The sequence below is a fragment of the Crocodylus porosus genome, unplaced genomic scaffold (genome assembly GCF_001723895.1).
Source record: "Crocodylus porosus isolate Cpor-Errol unplaced genomic scaffold, CroPor_comp1, whole genome shotgun sequence".
Classification (NCBI taxonomy): Eukaryota; Metazoa; Chordata; order Crocodylia; family Crocodylidae; genus Crocodylus; species Crocodylus porosus.
In genome coordinates, this window is record NW_017728947.1 from 13,583,616 (window position 1) to 13,602,078 (window position 18,463).

At 41.8% G+C, this 18,463-nt stretch overlaps 1 protein-coding gene across 2 annotated transcripts in view; it reads right to left on the minus strand.

Moving 5' to 3' along the window:
• Nucleotides 1-18,463, minus strand: part of TRIM66 (tripartite motif containing 66) — an 84,345-nt gene that overhangs the window by 35,642 nt on the left and 30,240 nt on the right. For both annotated transcript variants that reach the window (XM_019552065.1, XM_019552064.1), the window contains 7 exons: nucleotides 13,945-14,077; nucleotides 12,763-12,879; nucleotides 11,970-12,084; nucleotides 10,802-10,948; nucleotides 10,259-10,376; nucleotides 7,366-8,276; nucleotides 5,617-5,778 (listed from right to left, as the gene is read on the minus strand). In XM_019552065.1, the coding sequence (XP_019407610.1) occupies nucleotides 5,617-5,778; nucleotides 7,366-8,276; nucleotides 10,259-10,376; nucleotides 10,802-10,948; nucleotides 11,970-12,084; nucleotides 12,763-12,879; nucleotides 13,945-14,077 (1,703 nt within the window). The remainder of the gene's footprint in view (nucleotides 1-5,616; nucleotides 5,779-7,365; nucleotides 8,277-10,258; nucleotides 10,377-10,801; nucleotides 10,949-11,969; nucleotides 12,085-12,762; nucleotides 12,880-13,944; nucleotides 14,078-18,463) is intronic.

The following is an 18,463-nucleotide window of genomic DNA, read 5'->3' on the forward strand; positions in this document are numbered from 1 at the left end:
ACATTCCTGAGGACAACAACCTACAGGTAAACCACCGCTGTAGCAGCTTTGCAAACTTCCACCATGCACCCACCCAACAGTCCATTTGTTATGACTAACCCAAATGCTTATCCATGAACTTGTAGCAGTGTAAACATGGAGACTGGGAAGTATTCATTGTGCCTTCCTTATCTGTCTGGTAATCTTCATCCATGTCCAGAGCTCTTGCCTATTTTTGTAATGTCTGAAGGGCATTCTTGACCTTCTCTGAATGGTTGCCTCACCTCAAGAACTGTTGGGCCCTGGTCCTGAACAGCCCCTTCAGTGGACTCATGATTCTGACAACCACTGCTACAGCCATACAACTGAGAAGAATACATGGCTGGCAAATCTGTATGCCATGGCAGGCTAAAATAACTATCATCCTTGGGGCCTTTAAGGAAAGACGAGATGTCCCTCACTGTACCACAGACCAATTCCTAAAAGGGCTGGACTGCATGGTGCTAGGAAAATAAGAACACATGCCTACAAATACCACCTCAATACACAAGTACCAGTAGGCACCCGCAGATACGGATAACTGGAGTTCAGTAAATTTTAGGCAAAAGAGCATGGATGTGGAAAGAACAGTTTGCCTGCCTCAACCTCAGAGGTCACACAGGGAGCCTGCTGATGCCTCCAAAAGTAGACATACCCTTAGTATCTCTCTGTATATGGTTTCCCTAGTGAATGGAGGCTTGGTTCAAGTCACATGTCTCAAGCTGTGGATTTAGGATATGGATAAATGACCTATGAATATAAGCAATTACCATTTTTCTCCTTATAGATACAAAGGAAAAAAAAATAAAAGGCACAATTATATCCTTTCAATGATTTCTAATCTTCCAACTTTTCTTCATTTTCTTTCTTTCTTTCTGTCTTTTCAGTCATTAAGGCAATATTCTGCTCTACAGCTTACAAAATTCACTAGCAATTACCATGCAGCTGTTTGTAAAGACACTTTCAAATCATGGTTTTACTGGAACGCTGCTCACAAACTATTTCCCCAAACAACTACTAACATGCTTGTAGAATGTTTGGGCAGAAAGGGATTTGTATTTATTTATTGGAGTTATTTTTAATTGCCATGCTAACCAGATCCAGGCCAGAGATACCCTCACTGGTAGCTTTTAGCAAGGTTCCTTGTCATGGCTGTAGCATGGCTTGCATATGTACAGATGCAAATTGTGTTATGTGACAAGTCGGCAACCTATAACCTGCAAGCTGGGCCTGGCCCAGGGCAGCTTGGGGGATGAGCAGTGCTGACCATGAAAGCTTGCCCAGTCCTATACATGAAATTTAAACTTCTAAATTACAATAACAGCGAGTCTTGCGCAAGAATGCAAGATCATGACTGGGACTATGTGAAATAAAGCAATCCCAAATGATTCCATCTCCTGTGCTAATTGCAAAAGTACCCAATGTTTTATTATGCTAAACCATTCATAAATACCTGCATCTCCCTACGTGACTGTATCCTCCTTGGTGACATATCCTTCCTTGATTAAGGCTAATGTTTTTGGAACAGGTGTTCAATGTCTGCTTGGGGTTTTGCAAATGTATCCAGAGACCATTGCCAATTCAGAATATTTTGGGTTCTGCCCCACTGTTAGAACAACTACCCAAAACAGTGTCCTGTAATCAATGCCCCAAGGTATCCCATTCAGTCAATCAAGACCCATCCCGTTTGACTGAAGTCCAACCTCCAGACTGATCAAAAAGCTTGCAAAAACAAGTTTCACAACTGGACAACCCAACACAGGATCTGAGCAGTTAGCAACTGTAACATGGTGGTCTCGCCCTACCTGCTTTGTTCTGACTTTAATCGACCAGCTACCAAAGAGGAATGTTTTGAAGCTATACAACTGAAGAGTATAAGAATGAAACAGAATTGCTGGCAAAATGCACTTCCAGAGAGAGAAAGAGAAATCACTGCAACATTGTAACCTGCACCCAGCTAGTCACTCTCCTGGACAGATTCAAGCCTGGAGAGGGCTGTGGAGACTGAAACCACTTCCGGCTCATATTGGTGAGAAACACTACTGCAGCTAATAGATACTGGACTTTTGTGATAGCTCACTTAGAGTCTTTTTCTGTCATTTAGTTTTATAGCTTGTTTGTGGTATAGTTATTAAAGCCTTTCTCTCATTAATTGAGCAAGGTGTTGTGTCAGTCCTTAACTGCACTAGGTCTGAATTCCACTTTTAACTGCAACAAGCCAAACGCTGCAGCTGGGCACCAAGGAGAACTGCAGGTCTCCAGGGAGTCACTAGTGCTGTTAGGGTGAAGTCCATCAACGTTGTTACGACTCCATTAGTGTTATTCAGGTGGTAGGTCCCTCAGTTTGGATGGTCTGTATATGCTGTCAGGATACTATGGGTGATGATGTGCCCTTAACAATGTCATCATTACAAGAAAGAGACCCCAGATTTTTGTTCTTAGTGACAGAGAGCTCAACCAAATTACAAATGAGCCTAGACATTAACATCCATGACTAGCTGACCCATGATGCTAGCCGGGTAATTTAGAGGCATGGTGCAGGCATTCATATAACCCCTAAGCCCCTGACCCCTTTTTATACACCAATCAAAACAACTTCATGCTTACAGCATACAAATCTTAGTTCTTACAATTATTAAACATCTTTAGGTGACTTCATTTATATCCTACTTCTCTTCAATTAGCACAGCCTTCCCATTCAACAGGGATACCAGTTTGCCAAATCACTCTGGGTGCCTGTACATCAGCAAGGAGGCTGCTTCTTCTCTGCAGTGCATCAGAGCAGACTCAATCAAGACTGCTGAAGCATGCTAATTAGCATGCTCCAGCCATCCTCTGTGTCTCGTATATCAGCGTCCCCATGCTTCAAAATGACGGCGGGGGCATTTTAACTAAAGCTCATTCAACAAGCTTTAGTTAAAAGTGCCTCTGCCACCATTTTGAAGCACGGGGACACTGATACATGAGATGCTGCCAGTGCTTTAATTAGAGAGGTTCTCAGAGCCACTCTAATTAAAGCACCCTCTTTCTCCCACCCCAGAAGCATGTGGAAAAACACCCTCTGACTCTGGTGTCCTGACTGGTCTTATCCATTCATTGTCAATTTGTTAGCTTTGGAGGCACTTCTAAAACTAGTGAACTACTTTTCCAGCACTTCTGTGTAACCAATACATGGCATGCCTAGTTTTGTACATAGAGGCCTACTTCAGTTCAAGCTGTTTATCAGAGCCTCTGTGTGATTTATATATGAACTGATTGTGGCAGGACGCTTAAGGCACCTGCCACTAAGAGGCCAAGTAGCTGGCTGACTCAGGGATCCTGCAGGTGGTGGCTAGGGCTGATTGAAGGGCGTCATCTGCCCCAGGAGGAGGGATGGGCTTAAGGCGGATAATAAGTCCACGCCCTGAGCAAAGCTCACAGTGGAATCTTGGAAGCTGGCGAGGGAATGTTGCCCAGCAGAAAGGCTGCAGCTCCTGTACGACAGCAAGGAAACAACAACAAGAAGTAGTCTGGAAGTTTGGGAAGAAACTATGGGTGTGAAGGAGGTTCCTGGGGACCCAGGGTGGGGTCCAGAGCTCTGAGAGAGAGGGCTGAGTGTCTGGGTGAACCCAGAGAGGAGCTGTGGGTGAGAGACCTATAAAGGGGTCTGGCTGAGTCCAGAGAGAGGAGCTGGGGGTGAGGCTCTATGGAGGGGCCCCAAGAGGACAGACCCACAGAGAAGAGACAGCTGACAGCGGAGGACCGATCCTCAGAATCTCAACTGGCCTGTGTGAGGCGAGGGCCTAGGATAAGCCAAAAATCCATGTGTAGCCACAGCCCAAGAAGAAAGGGTCAAGAGGCATTCACCCCCAGAAGAAGATGGCTAAAGCAGTGCCATCTGAGGAGAAGGGTTTGAGGAAAAGGGGTCCAAGAGATTGAGCCAGGGCAAGGAAGCCTGGAAGTTTGTAGCCTAAGAGGGGTGAGAAAGGGACTGAAAAACCACAGCCCAGGAGAGGCGTGATGCACCAGAGGGAGCCCAAAATGGGTCAGGACAGTTAGAACAGGATGGCCTCGAGACTGGCCCTAGATAAGACCTGAAACTGCATCCTACTGGGGCTGGTTAGCATGGTGCAGCAGCCTCCATGAAATATCACACATGGGCCATGCCAGGGAAAGGCAAGTATGGGGAGCCTAAAAGCCTCAGCTCCCACTGCCTTATGGATTACCCCATGGTGGAGGAAGGCTAAGGGACCACACCCTGACAGAAAAGGAAGGGGAAAAAGTGGGACCAGATGGGTCCAGAGGCCCAGAGAGAAGACAGGAAAGAGCAGCACTAGATGAGTCCAGAGGCCCAGAGTGGAGCTGAGAGAGAGTAGGACCAGATCAATCTAGAGCAGGGGTAGACAACCCCAGTGTGGCGCACAAAGGCGTTTTGCTTGGCCCTTGCACCTTGGGGAAGGTGCCAGGTCTGTGCTACCACAACAAGGATCAGGACCCTTGCAGCTCCCCTACCATCTGCCCCAGTATGCCAGCATCTTAGAAGTTGAGGTTGCAGGTATTTTTGGCACTCTGCCCAAAACCACTGCCAACCTCTGGTCCAGAGGCTCAGAGTAGGACCAAGAGAGAGTGACAGAGTGGTCTAGAGGCTCGGAGTGAGACCAAGAGTAAGTGAGACCAGATGGCTCCACACGCCCAGAGAGAGACCAGGAAAGCATGGGACCAGAAGGGTCCAGGAAGAGGCCAGAAGGGGTCTGGCAGCCCAGAGAGGGGCTGAGTGAAAGACTGAGGGGTCTGGCAGCCCAGTTCGGGGCTGAATGAGAAGTCAAAAGGTCTGAGGGCCCAGAGAAGGGCTGTATGACTAATGGGAGAACATGAATGAGAATGACATCTTTGAGTCTTAGAGCATAGTGTAGGGGTAGAATGGAGCCACCCAATTGGCTCATAAGACTTGACCACAAATCTGGTAGTTATTACAATAAGATCAGGGCACTCTCCCACATTTTAATAACAATTACCATCAAGGCATGGAGGACAAGACAAAGATGGACTGCCCATAGAGCAAGGTACAGGAAAATTTGTTGGCCTTGAGGGGCTTTATGGCCACCCCTGGAGATGGTGCTCTGTGTCACTGAACAATTGTTATACTAATCCATGCTCTAATGAAGCTTACAGGGGCATTCCCAGGGTCCTACCACCTGCCATATTACAGCTAGTCTTTCTGCAGCATCTGTTTCTATGAAGCCACAAAAGTTAATCCTTTCCATTGTCACTATCCATGTGAACTGGTGGTAAGGGTAAGTACAGGTGGCTTGGGCACTCCGGGAAGGCAGAGAGGGAGACAGAGAGAGGGAAGAGTAGGGGCAGGTATATGCAGCCTGCAGCAGGTGGTCAGGTCACAAATGGCAGTCTGCAATAGCAAGAGATTGCTGACCCCTGAGTATGTTGTAATCGTTGTTGAAAACGGCCTGATTACTTTCAAACCATTATGCTGACAGAAAACATGCCACATATTTAAACCCTCCAACTTCAGTGTAACCTTCAATGAAACCATCACTGACCATTCAATACTATCAAAGCATGTTTTCTTTTAACAAGATTTTTGAAAAAAGTGGCACATACCTTTCTCACTGGATTCAAAGAAGGATGTTGCAAGGTGCTCTCTGGGGAATTACTGCCTGCACTGAATTCTTCAGATAATGGTTGCGACACTGCTGGCATAATGTTCCTATCAAGTGGAAGCACTGGTTTTTGACCATCTAGTTCAGCAGAATCCTCACAAAGCTATAATGAAAGGATTAGAGTTCAATGTTTTCAGAGACTCTGATCCAATAACGGTAGCAAGATCACATCAGCACATTGTAAGAGGAATACTCAAACTCTAAAACAATACTGTTGTTTTAAAAATACTAAAAGTAACTCTAGACAGACATAACTAAATAGAGAGGGGCAACCAGAAGAGATAAGTGATATCTAATGCACAGAACTCAACAAAGCCTAGATGGATGAGCTAAATCCCAACTATTCACGATGACAGTTAAACTAATGAGGGCCCAGAGGGAGATGGACACAGTGGGAATGGAGAAGAGTTTGATCAGTGAAAGAATCAAGTCCATGCAATTCATATCTGTGGGAGATCTGTCCAATTTGTCATTGCCTTCTGAATGCATTAGAAAGGCCATCTCCTCATGAAAGCTTTGGCCTAATTGGGAAATTCTTAGACATATTAAATGGGCAGCAACTACCAAGTTTATCCCATAATCAAAAGATATATCATTATATAATTTACCATATAATTCTGGCTGATGAAGGAAAAGGGAAAATATGACTCATTTTATCGGATTCTAATGTAACATTAACTAACAGAGTAACAGTTGCCAGAACAGCAGGTGTTAGTAGAGTGGAACATAATTCTCAGATTAAAGGACCATATTCCTCCTTTCCTGTCTTTGCATTACTTGGACAAAACAAATGGGCACCTTCCTCAACTTAACTGCTGCCTGGAAAAAAAGGCTGAGGTGGGACACATTATTGCTGTCACCCAGGGGTGTCAAACTCATTCAGCCCTTCAGAGCTGGATGACTGGCACAGGTCCTGATCAGGTGCACAAACTGGCCCCACGTGCCAGATCCAACATGTAGGGCGAGCCTTGCATGAACCTCCCAGACCAGCTGAAGCAGGCACTGCATACAGTAGGCATCCCAGACCTGCCAGAGAGGACACCACATGCAGTATGCATCTCAAACTGGCCAGAGTGGGTGCTATGTGCAGCGTGCATCCTGGACCAATCAATCAGAGCAAGTAATACATGTAGCATGCATCCTGGAGTGGCCCTGTGCACTGCATGCAGCATGCAGAGCTGATCCAACATGCATGGTATACAGTATGCGGTCCACTCCAGGACTCTTGCACCAGCTGATAGGGCTCCATGGGCCTTTGACAACCCTGCTATAATCCAGAACTGATATTGTTTTGACTCAACTTTGTTTCTTTAGCTTATATGTAGGACTCCGCCATTTCCTGATATTACACAGAAAGAGAAAGGAAGCATCTTTGGGACAGGCATTGCTTCTCACTGTGCACGTAGAGCACGTAACACAATGGAGTCTTGATCAAAGGCCTCAAGCCCCTACTGTAACACAAACAAATGATATCTACACAAAAGGATAACTAGTCTTACAATAATTATTTTTAACAAAAATATAAAAAAGTGATATCCATGGAGTAACATCAAGCTTAATTAATACATTAAAAAAAAGAACTCTAACTCGCAATTATCAGGGCTGTAGAATCTATGGTAACATCTAAGTTTAGCATCTCAGTCTTGCTGGTAGAGCAAATGCAAAAGTGATAAGTTTTCAGAGAACTTACTTGTTGCACCTCATCTTGGATTTGTTGCTGAACTGGGGCTGGTTGCCTCACTATGTAGTTTATCTGTCCAACAATGGTTTGTTGAACATGCTGAGGCTGTTTGGTCTGATTCAACTGCAAACTTGGTTGTCCTTGTGCCTGGAGAAGAAGCTCCAAATCTTTTTTCATCTCTTCCAGTTCAAACTGGTGGTGCATGATATCCAAACTCTGCTGTATGACTTGTTCATGGGTGCTTTCTTTCTGACTTGAACTAGGAGATGGTTGTGGTGGTGGTGGTGGTGGTGGCTGCTGCTGTTGTTGCGACTGCTGCAAGTGGTTAAGCTTCAGCTTCTGGGGATGACCAAGCTGCACTTGAACAGCTGGAGTTTGCAGACTAGGCTGGCTGTGCAACTGCTGCACATGGCTGGTGTGAATTTGCTGGACATCTTGTGGTGGAATGGTATAAACCGAAGGTGTAGTCTGCTGCAGCTGCTGTACCTGCAAGTGCTTTCCCATCCGTACAGATATGTTCTCTGGCTCTGGCCGGGACTGTTGCTCTAGATCAGACTGCATGATTTTCAAAGACTGCGGAGTACACCTCTGCTCTTTTTCATGTTGCTGTATGTTGTATTGCTGTGGAAAATGCTGCTGCGACTGCATTTCAGGAAGTTGTCTAAAATTCTGGTGATGGTTCATGCTTTGATGAGGAAGTGGACCTTTATTCATGTGAGGTACACTGAGGCAATGTGAACAACATACTGGTGTAGGGCATTGAATAGGGACTGGAAACTGATGTGAATGATTACTGATAGGCTCAAGCTGTGGCGCTGGTGAGTGATGTCCATGATACAATGGGGTGTGTAATCCCTGAGCACTCCCATAGGCTGGGACATCTGAATGAGAGATGTGTCCACCTTCCAAAGTTAAACCTCCTATAAAAATAAACCAAAAAACCCCCAGTAAATTTAATCTTTAAACTTTCTGTGAAGGTATATGCTATAGGTATGGCCTATAGCAGAGGAGGATGAGAGCTTTCGGACTGCCCCTTCTGTGTCACTATATGGGGAACAGGAGGAGATCATATAAACTTGTTGCACAATCTCCATTCTACCCAGGAACTCCTACACTGATTGGACAGGTGGAAAGTCATTGCACTGGTACAAAGATGCCACTAACTGGGAAGAATCAGGGCTAGTTTTGTTCAAAACAGTATTTAACATAAATCAGGCAAAGCCAAACTTCTCAGTTTGGCACAAACATCAAGGATGCTTACATAAATGATATTTTTTGCATGATCGGACCCCTGAAAGTGCCATAACACACATGCAAGGCTGAAGAGTGCTTTTTAAATGGCTGATCATGCAAAATATTAACCCACATCAAATCAGCTACTAGATTAAGGTACTCAAAAGCAGAGCATCTTAGGGAACTTGTGTTCCCTTGAGAGTTAATTTTTTGCATAAAGGGTGGGGCTGGGCTGGTGCGCATCAACCCAGCCCCCACCACCAGGGCTGTCAGCAGAGAAAGGAGGGAAGGGAGCAGCATTAAGCTGCCAACTGTTTTGCCCAGCGTGAGTTAGAGGGGGAAGGGGGTAAAATGGACACCCCTCTCTTCATGCTCCACCCCACAGCTACCCAAATTGGGGTACTGGGGGGAACTGGACCAGGCCCTTGAGACGAGGGGGTGCCATTCCACCCCCCTCCCCACTCCAGCTCAGCCCAGACAAAGAAGCCAGCAGCTGGGTGCTGCTTTCTTCTCTCCCTCCCTTACTGACAGCTTTGAAGCTGGGGAAAGGAGCAGTTTGACAGCCTCCTCAGAGGCTACTGAAGTGCCCCCACCTGCTGGCCAGGAAGGCCAGTGCAGGTGGGCTCAATTCCACCACCCCACCAACCCAACAGGGAAAAGTCTGTTGGGTTGAGAGGCAGGGGGCTAACTCATGGCACTCTGTATAAATAAAGCACTGTGAGTTCAACCACAACCCCTAATGTCTGTAGGCCCACCAAGTGTTACTACAGTACATATCATTTCTATGTGATAGCATATATTTATGTTCAATCAAATATGGTATTAGTTTGAAACTTGGTGAATGCCTTTATTTAGTTGTGGCAGACTGTATGTACTCTAATAAAATTCTTAATTAAAATTTTATGAATGGACAGATTCATCTACCCTTAGACCATTTCCTACTCAGAGTAAATATGCAAATAACGAGGACATGATCACATAACAAATGGCTGGCGATATTATTGAATAAATTGAAATATCAGTGCCTAATTAAATAAAGCAGCTCACATTCTGTATAGAACATTTACAAAATAAAACAAAAGACAGTTTCTGCAGAACTCATAGTACCCCTGTATCTTATAGTCCTCTGCACTGTGAGTTGGTTGGTTTCTGCTCTTTAACCACTGTTGGTGAAACCTGCATAGAGGCCCATAGTCTTAACCAAGCCAAAGTAACTTCAGTTCTGTAGTTTACTATTGCAAAGGATCCCCATGACCAAAGGTTCATATTTTGTCCTAACCTTATCTAACCAAGTCAGAATCACCTCTTGGACACCTTATATTTTAAGCTGATTATATACTACTCTAATGAATATTGTGTTTAAGTATTTTACATCTAGAGATCTGAACACCTCCACTTTTTTTAAACAGATCATATACTGCAAGTTGCAGTATAGGGATATTTAAAGCTTACATTGTTCCCTTCATTCACTTCTAAGTATTCCAGGTGATGAAATAGTGTCCATGTCCAATAACTATTTTACATTTATTGAACCCTTAACAATTTCTTAATTAAGCTAAAAAAAAAGCTAATTTGGCTAGGGACCTTTTTTTTTAATCTCTGTCTCTTTCTTGTACAATTTTAAACACTTACCAAATAAGCCATTAGAATGCTGCTTTGTTTTCCTTACCTAAATTGGAAAGTTGTTTAGTCCAGAAAGAAGGGTCCCAAGTAAATCTGATCTTCAAAGGAGGTCCTACATCTGTGCTACAATTTGTCTCTAGTAAACGCTGTATCTGAAACACAATCTGGTGACAAATCAAAGAACCACCATTTTATAGTGAATATAAAATCAATAGAGTTCAGAAATCATCACATCCTTACAGTGGTTATTGGTCAGGAATAAATACAGCCTAATGATTAAACTTGCACTCCCAGCTGACATTCATGTGCCCCACAAAACATTTTCTATTACAGGTTTTATTTGCAAGGAACAAGAGACTTCATTTGAATCTGGAGTCACTCTAACTCACCAATCTCATGTTATGGATGCCTTGCAGGTTTCCATCTCTTTAGGGCACCTCAGTCCCTGATTTAGTTTCATACAATTCAAGGTAACTTGAATTCCTAACTTTTTTCTTTCTGATATTCTATTAATCTTAATTCCATTCCTCTGCCTGACCCTCACAGTCATTGTACCCACTGCACAATTTTACCTCAGTATTATTCTTACCAGTTCCTTACTGAAGAGAAATGGAATGTTGTTTTTACTACATACGGCCCAGTTGATAAAATTTTGCACATGTTCAAACTGCCGGTTTAAAACAAAGATGCCTTGAAGTTGCTGCTCCAGTTTCTGTTTCCTTTCACTTGTGATTCTCTGGTAATAATAAAAAAACCCATTATGCTCTGTATGGAACTGTCAGCACTATTTAGGCATACTTGGACACACAAAGAGTACATGAAACTCACTGCCTAGATAAGCACTTGCTGAAACTCATGAAACTTCTTTGAAACAACAAGCAGAAAGGGATAGCAGAGATGGGTTTCACCTTCTGCAACAGACCAGTCTGAATTCAATGGGAGCAACAACTAGACAAGAAACTGACTGTAGAGCTATATCAGGGCCAGAGTATACCAATCTAGCTCCAGTCCATCTCTTACTTTGGTACTAAACCAGCAAAGCACTTTAGCATATGTTTAACTGCTAGCCCATAAGCTACAGATAGTTTAGAATGAAAGGCCGTTGTTGTCAAGACGTCTGAAATCCTAACAAATCACCTTAACATTTAATGATATTATGGTGGCAATACGAGAAGCTTTTCTTTATTGCAAGACTGCTTATTCATGGCTAAGTCAAACACAGTTATCAATAGTTTCAAAATCTCCTTGCAAATTCTGATTGCCCAACCTTTGAATACCCGACTATTACACTCAAGGTCTGATTTTCAAAAGCTCCCATTAACTTCAATAAGAGTTTGTGTGCTCAGAACAACTGAAAATAAGGTCCCATGTACTTAAAGCTGAATAACACCAAATTGCAGACCACTTCCAGAAAAGTGAAAAAGTCAGTCTAATTTCCAACAAGAAAAAAATAGATGTCTTTATAAAACTATACATTTGTATACTAGAAGAGAAAGTGTGGCCATTTTGTGGATTCTGTGCATTTTGCCAAGCCCAGAGACAGTAAATAATATGCCATTTTTTCAGTTGTTTTTCTTCCTCTGGTCCCATACAAGTATTTTTTCTTTCCCCCTCAAAACTGAAACGGACACACATTGGAATGTTCACAGGCATGTTCATTTTGCTGGCTAGCCTTAAAATTTAAGTTGCCCAAAAAATGGCAGATAAGATCCTTCAGTAGCCAACTTTTCAGTATCAGTAACATCACCCTCACTTACCTCGAGTTGCTCTAGAAGGGAATTTGTTCGCTTATTGATTTCATTCATCACAACCATCTTGGCCATTTTGATCTGATTTTCTACTTTTTTGTGCAAATGTTTTACTTCAAATAGCCTGTGAGTAAAGTATACATGGACCTCGATAAATTAATCAACATTCCATTTATTCAGTGTCTTGTACTTATTAATTACAAGGAAAATGCATTTGAGTATTGTAAAAGGACTAAGAGCCAGTTCTCCCTGAAGCCAATCAAAAGATTCCCACTGACTGAAGAGGAGTTGAATCAGACTCTCAAAACCTTATTTCTAAAACTGTTTAACAAAGGCAAGCACAAAGTCAAGAAACCCTCCCATAGCTCAGATAGCAGTTAACAACAGACAAGCAAACTAAGTGACGGTCTGAATTAAACTGCTTCCACAAGAATTATGATTCTACATTACAATAACAGTGTGGGGGATTTATATGGTTTGAAGGCTTTAAAACTTACATAACTCTTCTATTCCACTGACATCAAACAAATACAGGAAGAATAACTGATAAGTTTATGTAATGAACTTTTTACCTATAGACCATTTAGTTTATGGCAGCTTGAAGTATTTTCTTGTTTGCTGGTTTCTTACAGAACATATTTCCAGATTTTGTTATGAGTATTTCTGATTTCTTCTTGTTTTAAGTTCAACAATAGCAAGAAATCATCAAAATCTACAACCAATGGGCCCATGCCCCCAAGGCCTCCCACACTATGGCATCTGTGCCTGCTTAACTTCCATGAAGTAATTGTTTAACAATTACCTGTCTTCAATCTGCTTTGCTGTCACTTGAATCCCAGTTCTTTTCTCTTCCACTTTTGCTGTCACATTTTCCAGAATAACTCTCTGATTTTGCAAGGCCTCTTCAAGATGCTTGAACCTGGGAAAGGAAGGCAAGTTTTTACACAGTTTTGCCTCCAGCTCCTGTTCATAAATTATTCACCATGAAAGAAAAATTATGCTATAAAACCTTGCAGGTTACTAGTCTGGACACTACTACCTGAACTCTGCTAACATTTTCTGAAGGTGTCCAAGTGGACCTCACTGTGTCATTAACACCACCTGAGCATTCACAAATGTTCAACAAAATTTCAAAGGTGCCATCTTGTATTTACACATGCACACTACCTACTACAATCACCCAGGTCCTCTGCACAAACACAGACTTGTGACTTGGGGAAGTCATTTTAGCTGCCCATATTTACTCCCTAGCCATTTTCCAATTCCTGTGTTACCCCATCTTCCATTCTTCTCTTCCCATCACACACCTACTATATCCCTTCACATCCCATCCACTGCTGTCCAAATATTACTATCCAAATGCAGGTCACAGACTCATTTGACAAAAATCTCCTTTTTGCTTTGAATTTACAACTTCCCACAGCATTCACACTCACATTCTAACAATCCCAGTTAAATCCTCAACATTACATTTGACCTCAGAGTTCCTTGTTAGGCAAAATAACACATCATAAACAATTAAATAATGTCTCTTAGTGAAATATCTTAATTAGGCTGAGGCCAAAATTCAGGTTGTGCATTTATGAATAGCTGAATATCGTAGGTGAGGGGTGGAAAGAGAAGCAGGGACCTGGGTGCTTGTAATAGCCAATGTGCCTGTGTAAGTACAATATGGGCACCACTGGAAATGTTGATGCACAACTGTGAATGTTCAGATGTCATTAAGGATAGCTGGTTAGATGCTGGAGTTAGAATAGTGTGTGTTGAGGAGGGGAAGAGTCTTTGAGTGCATTTGAGTATCATGTTGTTTGGGGGCAAGGCTCGAGAACTCAGCTTGGTGCGTCTGTCCAGGTTACATTAACATCTGATTTCCTTGCTTTTCAAATGCGTGTGCTGGAAATGCAGTTAAGAAACTTCAACTACAAGTTAACTATGTTTTCAGGTGGGGAGTAAATAGGGACAGCAATCAATTCATATTTGATACCTGTGTTCCTTGTGTTCTGTCAGAAGGCAGCTACGGCAAGTAAGAACATCACAGGTTTCACAGAAGAGTTTGAGGGGCTCTTGACTGTGTATCGGACAACACAAAGTAAATTCACTTGCTCCCCCTTCAGTTCCTGGAGAATATAAAGCAACGGAGTCACTGGACATGAGCTGCAGCTAAAGCTCAGCAAAGCTAGTCCTATTCTACCTTTTATCTATCACAATGGAACCAACTCTCATCATTTTAATACAAGTTTCTGGGTGTTAATTTTAAAAGACCCAGCTGCTACAGTCATGTGATTACACGAGACTGAGCATTCTTTAAAAGAAACAGAACAAAACAAGTGCACTCATATACAGCCCTACTAGGTGTATAGTAAAGCTTGGAAATATTACATTAACGTACCCTGATGGCTCAGAAAAAAGGTGGCAAAGAAACAGAACTCAAACAGTTTTAAGTCACTCACGATTTTAGTGACTTGGCATGTAATTTTTTAATCCTTTGGCTTTGCAACACTGATACTGCGTGTAAGAAACTCATTGCGTTCAGTAATACAGATAAAATCAAATGAATTCAAAGTCACAGAAGAAACAAGGAGAGCAATTATTCTTAAAAAGACAATTCCTGTTATTCATTGAATTTTGTACATAAACACTGCACCTAAACATGACCCAGAACTTCTTCAGCTTGTGGTTACTTGCTTGTGGTTACTTGTGTGCTGTTCTTTCACGTCAAAGTTTGCACACGGTAAATAAACATTATTCCCTAAGAAAGAATAAGAGATTATGCCTCCTAAGAGAAAGGCTGCTTATATAGAATCTATTCTTAATTTCTTCCATCTATATACCAAAGTCACCTTATAAAGTAGAGAAAAGTGATGGTTAAACCTGAATGCCAAGTCCCCTTCTCTGGAATTACATTTGCTCACAAGGGTACATGCACTAAACACTTGCAAGTTAACATCTTGTATCACAAATGCTCGGAGGCTTCAGGAGTTCAAATATAACTTGCAGGTATTTAACCAGTTCACCAACCATCATTAGATATCACCTCTTCTGCCACACAACCCCTACCCCTATCCTACAGAGACATGGAACCAAGCAACCTGGTCTGGCAATAGCAGTGCAGTGCCTCCCAGCCCACTCTGGATTATCCCCAGTCTCTTTGCAGAGCCCCTGATGAGCTATCGTAGAACTCCAGGGCTCCATGGAAAACAGTTTGAAAACCATTGCTGCAATATAAATAAATGATAAGACCACCTACAATGCTACCTTAACAAAGAAATAGGGCACAGGAGGTTATCGTGAACATCCTTTCATGTAGTTAAGCTGCCTGAAGAGTTCTGTGAAAGACTAGGAATTTTTAGCCAGTGTGTTCTCATAACGCACATTTGTCCTGAAGTCAAAGACCTTTATGTTTCACAGAATAATACCAAGCAGGGTGGAAAAAAAGGAAGGACGAAGAAACATGGCTCTTTTCAACTCAACCAGGTTTCATAGTTTGTTATGCGCTAACAGATCCCAAGCTGCTCAAAGCTGGGAGTCTCCCTTATCTACTGGATAAGACCTGTTCATCTTTTGATCATTAGGGTGGTACAAGAAGCTTGGATCATAAAATGGGAGATGTGGACCATGATGGAAGCTCATTTTTACTACATACAAAATTATATTACATGCACCAGCCCTCTTAGTCTCTGTTAAGTGTTCTGATTCAGTGACTCACTGTTTATTTCAAACAGGTACAATGTAGTCTTGGGGGTTAACTTACAATAACACCCACTCTCCTCTCATGTTTCTGACAGAAGGTAGAGCATGGTGGCACCTTATAAACTATGGAGTTCCAGTGTTTACTGAACACTGATGATTTCATTAATTTTCTTCCTCAAGATTCAAATCAGTATCTCTTTCCATATTGATTTAATGTGTATGTAATAAGATAATTTGTATGATAGATTTGTATCAAAACTTTTTAATCTAGCAGCATTGCATAATTCACACTTCGGATGCATTTTTAACTCAGGTGCCATGAGTGGATGTGTAATGATCTGACATCTTTGCTCTGGGTTATCACCACATACAGTTTTAATAAACAGCATCCACAGTCTCATGTTTTAATGGGTCTCCAATTTCTGTGCAAGCAGTTGATCTTCCATTAAAAACCTACATCCGTGAGGGCAAACGCTGTGCACATTAAGCAGTGAGAGGTCCAAGGATAATTCTCCTTTACCATATCAGAGTAGAGTATCAAACAGAAAAAAGTCCTCACAGGCTCTACTTGAGTTTTCATGATCTAAAAACACCCTCTAGAAGTCTACAGCTTCATCCCAGGGACAGATAGAAAGCAGTTGACTAAAGTATTTGTATTATCATCACTTTTTCAGTTGAAATCTGTTTCCAACTCATATTCAGAAGGAAACTATCATCTAATTCCCAGAAGCTTATTAGCATTTTATCTCTCTATTACAGAAGACAATGAACACATATTGTTTGGGTTCACCATTTCAAAGATGTGTGTGCAATATTAACTGTACATCCAGATCTTAAATAGATTCACACATTTGGATCTCTGTGTTACTGAGGAAACAGTCTGAACCTTCTGGTCTTTGAAGACCAGTATGGTTATGGGACAAGTAAACTTTTAAAAAGAACCTACCTTCAAACATCATTTTGAAATTTGATTTTCACCTATGTTACTGGATTCACTGCTTTGCAAAAATAGAAGACAGAGTAGAAAGTAGCAAAGAGAAAAAACATTCCAACGAAACAATAAAAACAGCTGCTAGAATATTTATTTAGTGCCAGTCTACCTTCTGGATGCCACAGCTTCTTTTTCCTTCCCAAATGTAAAGTGTAGGCTTCCATTTTGCTGTATCTTAAACTAATTCTCATTCTAGTTTTATGAGCTTCAAAAATATCATGACAAATTGACAATACTTTGAACTTCATAAGGTTTGCCTGTTCCTAGTTGCAATGGAAAACACCCAAGTAAAAGAATACCCCTTCTTCTTTCAGAGACACAACTTGCTTCAGATAGCTCCTTATGCTATCATAAAAATATTCTCTCACTTTTTGAGTGTCCCTCACTTTTGGTATCCTCCCGTAGTCATTTAATTAATAATACTGTGAAAAGACTTTATCCAGTCTCATGCATTTGGTATCCATGGTCTCAAGAAAAGCATTTTTGTTGTTTTTTTTAAATTATTGGCAAAAAAAAAAAATCACTGGCTGTGAAAAAGTGCTCTTGACCCTCCCTATAGAGATCCCTTTCTCCCTTCAATGTTACATAAAAATAAATCCTGATTGTTAAGCCCCTGCTATGCCCAAGGTATCAGCCACATCACAGCTCCACTTTATATTCAAAATCAGCAATATCAGCCAGGCACTCACACTCAGGTTGGTAAGCTAATAGAAAAACACTGGAGCAAACCAACCAAGCAGAAGTGCTAAAGCTATACCTAGCAGTAGCAATGTATTGTATTTCTTTAGGTTTATAAGAGCAAACATTAAAAAGGTGGACCCAATTCTTTGCTTTGGATACACCTTGATGATTTTTCAGTTCTACAGCTACAAGAAAGCCCACTCCTGTAATCCTCTCCATTAAACCTTTACTCAACACAGTCAAAACCACCAAGACCAACAGTAACATAACTGTTACAATAATATGGCAGGAAAAAACACAATGGAAATAGCAGTCCTGTTTTAGAGCAGGAAGCTGGTAAGTCCTTAGGTTGAGAAGGCCTCAAAGAGAATGCCCAGCCAACAGCATCCTCTCTCATGGGTCTCCAAGATCTGACATCTCTATTGTTGTGGCTGCAGCAGCATAGAACACAAGAGACAGTCTTTCAGATAAGCAGGTCACAGGCTCAAAATTAAGACTTTCAAGTCTACAAAGCACTTAACAGATAGCCAGTGCAGATCTAAAATACCAGTGCCATGAGTCCTGGAACAGTAACAAATGTGTTGATGAATTCCCCATTATCTTCAATTTTCCATACAGATTTGAGATACAGCCTCAAAACAAAACACTTCACTGAACTCAACTATATCAGGCCCAGTTCAAAGCAATTCTCCTTGTATATGCTCTTCTGGGCCCTGACTCAATATATCTTTTAAGTACTGTGAACATGCAGTTAGTCCTACTGAAGTCCTACTCATGCTTAAACTGTTTGACATATGGCTTTTGTTATTATTAATACTTGGTGTTTGTGTGTTTGGTAAGGATGTGTGTGCACAGTAGACTTGCACCATACAGAAAAGTCCATATGCATCATTACAAGGAATGCCATTAAGAGAAGTGAATGATAAAGTGAATAATCAATGGAGGGTGACTTCAGCTGTGCTGTACTTAAGGAGGAACTAGAAATACATTTCTTTCATGACACAAACTGTAAAATTAAAAGCCCGTGTGTATTTATTTAATTCTCCACTAGATATCAGAGAGGAATGAGTTAGTTTCTCATTGAATAACCTTAAAAATACTCTGGGTATTTTCTTTTCTTAAAGTCCTTGTAGCAGCTAAC